Source organism: Morone saxatilis, unplaced genomic scaffold, assembly GCF_004916995.1.
Source record: "Morone saxatilis isolate NCDOM2014 unplaced genomic scaffold, NCSU_SB_2.0 Contig1, whole genome shotgun sequence".
Classification (NCBI taxonomy): domain Eukaryota; kingdom Metazoa; phylum Chordata; class Actinopteri; family Moronidae; genus Morone; species Morone saxatilis.
In genome coordinates this window covers 3,298,546-3,310,315 of record NW_023339651.1, presented here as the reverse complement: position 1 = coordinate 3,310,315, position 11,770 = coordinate 3,298,546, and the positions used below count along the sequence as shown (strand labels likewise).

The following is an 11,770-nucleotide window of genomic DNA, read 5'->3' as shown; positions in this document are numbered from 1 at the left end:
AGAGGTCACTGAGAAGATGGAGTCTATAAAATATCAAGGCTCCTACTGTATCATCTTAACTGTAGCACTTAACTGATGCTTTTATCCAAAGTGACAGTAAGATGGGAGACTACAGTAAGTGCATGCATTACATACATTCAGTGTGAGGAGGAAAGCTCCGATGGGAAGCCACAGACAGCTACTCTGCTAGTGAGCGGCCATGAGCGGATTTAATGTAGCTCACACCAACAGATGCACGTCCATTTTACATTCTGACTACTATATATGAGTACAGATATACAGTACGTACTTTATACAGAGGTTGAACTGGAATAAAAACAGTGCCAGTACCTTAAATCAGCAGCTTACATAGCATGCAGCTAGCAGCATTCATGGTGTTAATCATGACAATTATGAATCTGAGGGTATGAATGACTCATTTCTAATATAATAGTAATTTGTGTTAAAAGATGATCAGAAAATACAGCCCTCTGATTAATGCTGGACTCTGTACGGACCATTTATGGACACAGGATGTTTGAGTTACAACCAAAGTAGACCGCATGTTTACACATATTTACCTCTTCTGGAAGCTAGTTTGAGTTGGACAGGGGCCTATTTTGGCCAACATCTACAATAACCACATAAAGAATGGTTGCACCAAGTCATACAGTAAGTGACAACAGAGTTCAAATTCCAAATTAGGGCTGTAATAATAGGGCTGTAACTAATGGTGTTGATTTTGTCCACTTGTTTGTAGAGTAAAATAGCTAAAAATGGTCATCACATGTCTAAAAGCCAAAAATATTCAGTTTAGTGACACATAAAACAAAAGAAAATCAGTAAATCCCCACATTTAACAAGCTGGAATCTGAGAATTTTTGGCATTTTTGCTTGAAAAGTTACTTATCACTAGGTTATCAAAATATTTGCAGATTAATTTGCTGTGGATTCACTAATCCATTATTTAACGGATTGTTTGAGCTCTAATTCCTTTACTCTGCGCTGGTGAGTACTGGCCCCCCATGCAGACACTTACTCTACAGATATTTATTTGTCTGTAAATATTTTGACACGTGAGAACTATTGCACCAATAATTGAAAACACTACAAATACATCAATGTGTATACAGATATACAATAATTTACTGTACGTGACATTTTTAGCTATTTATACAAAATACATTTTAAATTAAACAAAGAATAAAAGTAAGTGTTATAAAAACGACGACGGCCTAATTTATAACTTGAAAGCATGAGGCAAATTTGCACTCAGCCTTTCATTCAATTTGCACTCGCAATCTGTTTGTAATTAGAGTCTGATTTACTAAGACAGAAACTAATTATGCAATCAACTACTGGGACTGTGTTTAAATGAATTTTGCATTTGAGGGGGAGTCTAAAAGGTAAAAGTTCAGAGCTGGGATTTGTCTGAGATCAACAAGCCAAAATCATCGCCGTGATTCTGAAATAGAAATGCTCATTAATGAAGTAACAGCATTCCAAATAATGAGAGGCTGCAATTAAACTTCAGAGGCAGAGAATTTCCATGCAAAACTGATCCTCGCAAAGAGTGTGAACTTTAGCAAATCCAGCATCACTTTTATCTCTTCCCATTAGAATGCATTTGAAATAAGGCTTAATAAATCTGTCCCCGAGTGCTGAATCTGTCAAAGGGTCAGGGCTAATTACAAGTGTGCAATTTTGTTCACATGTATCATAAGATTTCATGCATCATTGCAGTTGTTGGAGGATGCAATGATCTTTAAAGCCGTCAGCTGCATAGATGACTGCTGTGGAAGATGATACAACATCAGAAGCTTTCTGCAAACACATTAAGATTCGGTGTAAAACATGTTGAACAAATACTCAATGTCTCAGAGCCCCAGGTGATGTCTTAAAGTTGCTTTTGTGGTTTGTCTCATGGAGAGTCATAAATAGCCTATATATTGGATTTGAAATGACATATCCTCACATTTGTGAAGCTGGAACCAGCCAAAGTTTGAAATCTTTGCTTGATAAAGGACTTTTTAAGGTGAATCAAAAATGTAAACAGTGAAGCAATTGCTTACTAAGCCCCGCCCCTTTTAGAAACTCATTCAACTTCCTACTTTCCTCCACACAATTTTATTTATTTTTTTTAATCCCAGGGTGGTGAAGTCATGACCTGCCCTACTCTGCCTCTGATTGGTTAGTACTTGTTGACTATACATATATATGTTGCTTTTATCTTTATGCTTGTCTTTTTGACATAGACACGCCTAACACACAGAATATCTGAGTACAGGAAAGGAGAAAGACATTTTATAGCCTATTCGACCCACTCATCTGTTACGTAGGCTTGTGCCAGTGTTTGTGCTTATGCTACATAATAAAAGCACAACATGGTGCAATTAGTAAGGTTAAAACCTCTGTAACACAGTCTGCTAAGTGTGTTTGTCCTTGCGTCTGAGAGAAAGAAATGGAAAGGAGAAAGGTTGCTTGGCAGTGAATCAGGGGTTGTCTGCAGTGAAAAAAGTAGGCCAAGTCGCACATTCACACTCCTTTCATTCATACACACCCTCTGAAACATAATGTGTATTTTCACTCCTTTAAATATTATCTCTAATGTGTACTTACACAGTCAGCACGCAGTCACAAACACACACACACTCTGGCCTGGCCACTCGCCATCCATCACTCCACCCAGCCAGCCTCCTCCCCCAGGCTGCAGCACAGTGCCAATGAGACAAGCAGGACTCCCCACTGGCCCAAATAACAATGACTCTGAGTGTGCATGCAGGAGCCTCTTTTATGTGTGTGAGAGAATTTGTGAACTTGAATGCAATTTGACTTTGCAAATTGGAAGTTATATAACGACTATGCAGATAGATTATCCTTGAAGACCCTTTGGTGTGCACAAAGACAATGACTACTGTCTATTCTAGTGCCAATACAAATATGATACCAAACAATACTTTCTTGATACTTTGAGAAATATAAGCATGAATACTCTACAAAGCCCCCTTTTCATTTAGCAAAACAAGCAAAGTTCTTAATTGCTGAAAAGCTGTACAAGAATAAAACTAAAATTGGGAACATTTCGATTTAAATGAGGAACAGTCTGAAGAAAGAATAAGTAAACATTGCAGTCAGTGCCAAAAACATATGGAGGACTGATATTGTGTCCTAATTGTCTGAAGAGTAAAGCTAAAATAAAAGCTTGTGCTGATTTTCTCTCCATCCTCCTTTGTACATCATCTCTCTTTCTCTCTAATCTTCATATCACATTTTTCCCGTTCAATACTATTTGGTGTTGTTAGCATGTGCCTCTATTCCTCTGTCTGTGGTCTGGGACGAGATGTGCCGTTATTATCTCCAGCCAGCAGGGTTATTAATGGATCACATACGTATCAGACAAACATGGATCCAATGGTTGCCATGGGAACTGCATCCGCAGCGCCCCAGAAAGGAGGGAGAGAGAGAGAGAGGGAGGGAGGGAGGAGGAAGAGAAGTGGAATGTGAAGTGAAAAACAAGAGGGGGAGGAGCAGCAGTGGGGCGGGTGATTAATGGAGAAAGAGGAAATAGAGAAGGAGGGATGGAGGGAAAGAGGAGAAGAGAGAAGCCCACTTCTATCAGTCTGAAATATTTGATTCAGCAGAAAGGGTGACCTTGGTGAGGAAGACAAAGGCAGCTTGGCTTTCTCTCTCTCCCTCTGTTTTTCTTATCACTTCTCTCTGCCACCCTCTCTCATCCTCCTTTTGTTGTACAATTATAAACGATGTTAGTGCCATCTCCAGATATAAGAGAAAATGCACTCTGACACGTTTATTTAACGAGCGGTTTGTTCTAAAATATTTATTACTCTCTGCAGCTAAAACACTCAACAACAGTTATAAATCTTCCAAAAAGAAAAACAAGTGTGCATGACCTTTTTTTAATTAAAAGGATCACACTAGTGACTTTCATGTTTTATCCCATCGTGTACTTAACAGAGCAGCTAACCATTTGGAAAACCATGCCACTGTTTTTTAGTAATTTTCATGTATTTTTATGTGCCAATCCGACACACTGAATTTTTCTAAGAGGAACGGGTATTGGCCAAGATGTAATCGATCTACATTAAGAACATTTTCTGAGTCAGCGTCTTTATAAAATGTTGTATTGTATCAGTCACAGTAGATTGTATACTCAGTTTAATGTCACAGCAATCCCCCCACGCAGTGAGGTAAATAGATTTTAGGACAGGATTCATAGGTTCAGTACTTGGTATTGCAGCCTGAGTTGAGGTATCTGAAGTGGTATCAGAAGAGAAAATGTTGAATCCAGGCATCCATTGGTTTCCATTCATTTCTGTGCATTATGGAAACAAATTACATGATCATATTGTGGTAATGCAGCTTAAAGGGCAACTTAACTCTGAACACATTCAAACCCAACCCTACTTTAGTTAAACACTATAAAATATTACTAATGTTACTGCTGTTAGCTGCATGCTCTCAATCTCATAATCTCTTTTCAACCCATTACAACTTACAAGTGAGAGTAACTTATGTAACTACAGTTCTAGGAATTCTGGATGACAGCTGGGCATGGTATGCAATACCTGGATTTCCATTGCCTCTGGCAGTCAGGAGTTCTGTTTTTACTTTTTTGTACTTCAAGTGGCTTCAGGACGGAAATTGATTTTCTTGTAGAAATGGGCAACGAAATGCCTTCATAATGCCCAGTATACAGCTGACTGGGACCAGAATCAGCTGATAGGATAAAGTGATAATTTATTTACTTTAAAAAGTGCTAAGCTACAGTGTTGAAAGTGTGAGTTGAAAAATGACAGCTGATATGATCATGTGTCATTTTCACTGGTGAAAGTCAGTGAAAATGAAGCTTCAGAAGGCTCAGTTAAAGAGCTGAAATGTGCAAAAACACTGGTACGATTCTTTAAAAATCTTAATTTTAATCATAAGGGAGGGAGATGATTAAGTCTTACGCAGACAGTGTTACTAAAATATCCATCTTAGTCAAACACAAAATGAGAGGAAAATAATGAACGAAGCACTGACGCCAACATGTCTGCAGTTACCTGAACCACAAGTGAATCAGATTTTACATCAGCAGATCGATACGTGTTCTTCTTTTTCATACTCAACATCTTCTACATTTCTTTCTCCACCGCTTATTTTTAACTTGATTTATTTTGCTTTGTTCACAGTCTCACCCATCTACCTCAATCACACCTCTTTTTTCTTAGCTCACTATTCCTGTCACACTTTCACTAACACTTTCTGTGTTTCCTCCTCTGTTTTTTCCTCCCTGAGCAGTCTGGTTTAGCTCCCTTACCCCCCCCAACTCCCTTCTGCAGTGTCGGAAGCAGACAGGGGGAGGCTAAACGTTCCAGTCTTCAGGGAAGGGGGCAGGAGCAAGGGCAAAAACAGAATATGACCACATCACTCTGACAGATCAATGAAGGGCTGTGTACTGCACACTACTGCTGACTCATACTGTGGGGTGGGTGAGAAGAGGGTGAAGGAGAGGGAGGCAGAGAAGGACAAAGGGTGGTGGAGGAGGTTAGAGGAGAGTAAGCGGAAGAGCAAATATGAATGGATGTAGCCATACCTGAAGACAGATACAGTATGAGGGAGGTAAACATCTGTCAATGAGACAAATCTGGACAGTTTACAGTGGGAGGGGAGGGGGATTGAGAAGGATGTCATCATGCTCAGTAAAGGCCTTAAGCTTTAGAATAAAATATCAAGAGCTGCAAGAAACAATTAAATATTGTGTAATTTAATAATCGCTGTTACACACATTTAATCTGACTTTTTACTACTTTAGATATGGCGTCCGTCGGTTGGTTCATTGGTCCACCACTAGTCCAAACTGAAACATCTCAACAAGTACAAGACATTCTAAATAGCCTCAGCTGTAGCATGCTGACATTAGCATTTAGCTCAAAGCACCACAGTGCATATAGCCTCACAGGGCTGCTAATGTGGTTGCAGACTCGCTCTTAAAATACTGTATCGTTTTACTCTCAGGCCTCTAAAAAGTATTCCGAAGGCAAAATCAGTCTTTCATCATACTGCTCACAACTAAATCATACAACTTGTGACGAGGAGTCGCAGTCCAAGGTGACTCTTTAAATTGCTTGTTTTGTCCGATCAACAATCCAAATATTATTATATATTTTATATAAAACTGAAAAAAGCAGCAAATTGAAAAGCTGAAAAGCTCAGTAAATGTTTGGCACTCTTGCTTAGTAAAGGACTTTAAAAAAATCAAGGCTGCATATTGAAGCTTAAAATGTTATTGGTAATGATAAAAATGTGTCAGTTATCTGTCAAGTAGTTCCGTAAAAGCATTTTACTTATTCTTTGATAAAACTTCCTGATATCAATCAAGTGTACCAGTGTTTCACCCTTTATTAAGGTAAAAGTTTTTTATATCTGCTTGTGATTGGAAAACATTTAACACACTTTTATCTGTTTACGTTAAACGGAAAAAGAAACTGTTCATATCATTTTATAGTAAGGTACTGAACAAAGTATATTGTTACTGTCTGTACTATTGTATTGTCTCTAATAATGAAAAATCATAATAATGAATCATTTCAGTACTAAAATAATCAATCTACTTGATGCACCCAAACGCACGCAGAGGACAGCAGATTCGGGGTTAATAAAATCCTGCCAATGAGACACACACACACACACACACACACACACACACATCACCACACATCACACACACACGACACACGACACAACAACACAACACACGACACACACACCCCTACACAATCAATCTACTGCACAGGGTTTTTCATTAGTCACTGTGGACACTGACAGCGGTGGTAGCAGTCGGTGGAGCCATAACCAAGCAGTTGCTACAGAAACAATCCCCAGTGCTTTTCTAAGAAACCAATTCCAGCTGCTTACACAACACAGGAACTACAATGACAGTAAGACAGAGGAGATTATGTGTGAACCAGGGATTTACCAGTGCCGGTCATGGGGCAACTTTTGTCATTAGGTCGTGACTGACACATACAGAGAGAGTAAGAGAGAGAAAATGTGCCAACTAGCTGTAAACGTCACATTGTGCACAATGCTCTAAACAAATCTAACGTCACTTTAACCTGTCAAAACACTTGCTTATAAGTAACAAGAAAATTTGTGTGCAATTTGATGGAGCGAAATCTTCAAACTGCAGTTTACCACCTGTGAGAAATGAGGATGTGGATGAATAATTCAACATGAAGCTATTTTTACATCCAGATCTCTGTGAGAATAGTGTGAAGCAGCGTAGAAGCGTGATACAGCACTGACTGAGACACAAACCGCTAGAAATACTGGAAACTGAACAAGAGGAAATAAAAATGATAAATAAAGTAATTCACAGATTCAGTGTAAAGTTAAATGTGACATAAGTATAGATGTGGGGTTAAATTTTTTTGCTCAAGGGCACAACCGTGGTAGTAGAGACATTCAGACATCATTTCCCCTGACATTCATTTACTTTTTTCCCCATTGTTCTTCATTGAACTGTATTTAAGTACATAGAAAGTGCCTCTGAAAAAGCAACATAAAACCAGAGACTTGTGTGTTTGCACATAATTGACCAATAAAGCTAATTCTGATTCAATAGGCAAACATGTAGGAAAAGTTAAGTTTGACAGACAACAAAACAGCAAAAAAAAAAAAAAAAAACACAAACAGATCTGAAACCAGGGAGGCATCTTATCAAAACATGATAAAACTACTTATGCACTAAATTGGGAACAAAGGTCTGTTTGTAATATAAGAGTAAGCTCAAACTCATTCACTAGAGAATTCACAGTAATCAATAGGAGAGGGTGGAACGTATAGTGAGGTCTTTTGGATTGCCTGAATGTCTCATTGATTTTGCAGAGTTTGAGTGTGACAGATGTGGAGTGTCTGCTCTGCTATCCTGCCAGCGGACGGTGGGAGTGCTGCAGTCGCTGCTGCGTGGGGTGCATGTCAACGCACACACGCACACACACACACACACAAGAGAGAGAGACAGAGAGGGGGGGGGCTCTGTCTCTTCTAAATATAGGCCTCAACAGCAGCACAGCCTTAAATATTTCATTGCCTCCTCTCCAGAAATGAAGATGGGGGGAGCCAGGGGAGAAAAAAGGGAAAGATTAGGAGAGAGGCAGAAAGAGAGAGAGAGAAATGAGGAGGTGGAGGGGGGGGCCCGCCGCAAGGAGACTGAGATCAGTACAAAGGGGATATAGCTAAAAATAGGAAGCTGAAAAAAGGCATGAAAGAGGGAAAAAAGGAAGGATGGAGGGAGAAAGGGAGGAGGCATGGGAATCTAATCCCCCCCCTCCTCCTTTTTTATGCAAAATAAGAATGAAGTATTTTTGAAATTCTCCAGACAACTGGTGTGTCATGGTCGATAAGAGGGTTATCTTCTTATGTATGCGTTGCAGAAATCTCTGAATCACTTCAGTTTGAGGCAACTTGGTGTGGTATTGATAAGTTTCTGCTTTAAAAAAAATACACCCTGAAACATGCCTGCCTTGACACTATCTCAACATGAAAACCACTCCAGTCCTCAGCAAAATCAAAATTCCTAATAACATGAAAAAGAAAACAGATTAACGCCAAGCAGATTTGGAAACTGTCAAAAACAAACCGCGCCTCATGGAAACTCAAGTATCCTGACACAAGCTATGACAAGAAGAGGGTTTATTCCCAGCGGCGTGTCATTCTGCTTTGGCCTCGCTGTCACTTTGAGGAGGATAAAGTGTTGCTTTGTTGCTGCTGTAAGCTGCCCTTCTCCCTGCTCGCTATTGTGCATATTGTGCACTGTGCAGCATACTGAAGGAGAGATAAAGGTTAAAGCCACATCTACAGGGAGCTGCAGTGGTGGGACGTCGCATGCAAAAGATCATACGGCACGGGTGCACAAACACATGCAGCCACATGCAGACTTCCTCTCAGGAATTCCTCCTCATGCAGACACACACACATACCCGTTAATGCAGTCAGACACACACACACACACATCCTCGCGCATGCCGGTGTGCCCTTTGTTCTGTCTGTGTTTCACTGTGATGGATGAGTCGGCATGCGAAGCACATGGAGGGTCATTACATGTGGCCCTGTGGAGGCCTTTCTCAGCCCGACATCTACTGAGAAATGAGCTCCACAATGGAACGAAATACCATCACAGAATGGCAACGATCAAGCCGAAGCACACCTCCCCTACACACACACAGAGCTTCACACACACACCAAGATAAACAGATTCAACATCTGTCTGCAAAATCTCTTACGCACACACAATTGTACACACAAAGAGAGACAAACATGAAAACACTAATCGATACACGTGCCAGACTCCAGTGGAGGAGTCAATTCAATAATCAGTCAGATGAACGATTTCAGTATTCTAAAAACATCAAAACAGTAATCACAGCGGCAGAAGTTTAGAGAGATCAAACGATGTGAAAAGGTCAAACAGTAACACAAATTATTTCTTGTTTTTACTCCCTGATCTGATCGTTTTGTCAGAAACCTTTTATAGCTCAATTAGCGAGTTCACTTTATTACAAGGTTGACTATTTCATTTAGCTTTTTCTTCTACTGCTGCACAATGTGCAGTATAAACTACAGACTGCAGACACCATGTGTGTCTGTAACAACTGTGTAACCTATAAATTTGGTGATCCCCTGATTGCACTTGTAGCAGCACCGTGAGGGTGAAACTTGTGGTTTTGAATGAAGTGTCTGAACAACTATTTACCAGAATTTTGTCACAATCTATTCAAGATATTCACATTTCCCTCGGAATGAATTGTAAAAATTGTGATTCCCTGACTTTTCATCAGGTTTGATTAAATACCTGCAAAACTAATGACATCCAGCAGCCATTATAGAGGAGCTGCAGCTTAAGACACTTCTGCTTTAGTATTGTAAGAATGGATGCTGCTTGCTGCAAACACAATCAACAGCTACAGGTTGTGGGCTTGCTTGTTTTCTGATCCACAGCACATTTCCCACCCACAATGGACTGGACAAAATCATGAGGTCTGAATAAAATCGTGTAAGGCCCACAGAACAAATCGTGGGATTGAACGGGTACATCTAATTAGTTTTAGCAGTACAGCTGCATTCAATCACAAATCCAATTCAATGAGCCAAATAAAGTGAACTGGTTAGAGAAGGGGCAAAAAGTCCATTTAGTACGAGACCTTTCTCTCTATGCAGTTAAATATAGAAAGTAGAAGAATGATAGGTGACCTCCATCTGAACATACACAGGCCATTTCAGAAAACATGACCCTGAAGGACTAATATAGGACTTGAAATACTCTGCAATACACCAGCTAGGCTCATGCCTTCATTTCCTTCTGTGTGTCTGTGTGTGTGTGTACGTGCTCCTGTTAGCGAAGGCGACAGAGTCATCCTCCCCTGGGATTAAAACACAGGATGAAAGTGGAATGAGAGTGGATGAATGAAATCACTTTATTCACACACTTTTTCCTGGAGCTACTTTATTAAATTATTTGTTGGAAGGTTGGTATAAGTATAAACACTTCAAGGAGTCGAGAGTTTCCTGCTGATGTGTAGCTAAACCACGTGTAAGCTGCTTGTAATGATAAGGTAACAGCACTCGTTAACACTGGCTGAATATTGTGATACAGCACTGTTCATAGCACGTGACAGTATCTTACTTTATTATATAATAGAATAACCTTTTTCTTGAAAACTAGAGGGTCAATTTAACTTTATAAAACTTGCATAAAAAGAGTGAACTGAGGACAACTCGAGTACAGTTTGGTCTTAACAGCAGTGGGAGGGCTCTTGATCTTCCTGATGGTAAGTGGGAAAGACAAGCAGACCCACTGCAGTAAGACTAACCTCATGTGAACTGGAATGGAATAAATTGTGCTCAAAGAAGAGATACTGAGATACGACCTCATATTCATGTTTCAATAGCCTATTCATAAGTTTTACCTTGTACCATTTACCAAAGCAGATAATAATAATAAATCCTTAAGCATCTGTATTAGAAGGCTGTTGGTGAACGGATTCAATAAGTTCTTATGTAGGTATGCCTATTCTTCAGTGCATTCAAGTGATAGAGAGGATTTTATATGCTAATCCTGTATTGTAGTTTTGGAGAGCAATGTGAGAAGAGACAGTCCTTAAGTGAACCTCGGTGAATCGGAAGGTAAGAAAAAGCGACAGCAGGGTTCAGGGATTTAATTTAATCTATATCTGAGTATCTTCTCTGTATCCTGTCCTGAAGAGAGCTCAGATTAAATGAACATTAGGGTTCAAGTTAGGACAGCTGGGACTGTGCACTCGATCTGCCTTATAATCCTCCTGCTCGGGTCAATACCCCACATCTGGGCCAATATTATTGGATTTAATGTGGTGTTTTAGAAATTTAGATGAGAAGGTTTATTTCACCTTTGCAAAAATATAATTTCTATGCAGTACACAGAAAAAAACAAGTGGCCTCTGCCTTTACTTCAGTGTTAACTACAGGTCATTTCAATCAGCAAACTACAATCCATGATTTTATGCATTTTAGGACATTTCAACAGCTTCTACCACCACTTGTTGCTCGCTTCCCTCTCCCACACCGCTCACCTCTTGAAGTGGCTAAGTAAGGTGCCAACCAGCTCCCCGATGCGGTTCTCATTGGCAGGCACCATGCCCTGCAGGCACACCACGAGATCCCTGCTGTCCTTGGTGTGGAACACAACCAGCTGGTCCTTCCCAGGGGACACGCTCACTCCGGTCACCTGGGACAGAGAGAGAGAGAGAGA

The 11,770-nt window shown here is 40.0% G+C and overlaps 1 protein-coding gene across 1 annotated transcript in view; it reads right to left on the bottom strand.

Moving 5' to 3' along the window:
* The window catches only part of myo1d (myosin 1D), a 99,909-nt gene that overhangs the window by 14,450 nt on the left and 73,689 nt on the right, over positions 1 to 11,770 (bottom strand). The window contains exon 21 of the mRNA XM_035668011.1: positions 11,592 to 11,746. Within this exon, the coding sequence (XP_035523904.1) occupies positions 11,592 to 11,746 (155 nt within the window). The remainder of the gene's footprint in view (positions 1 to 11,591; positions 11,747 to 11,770) is intronic.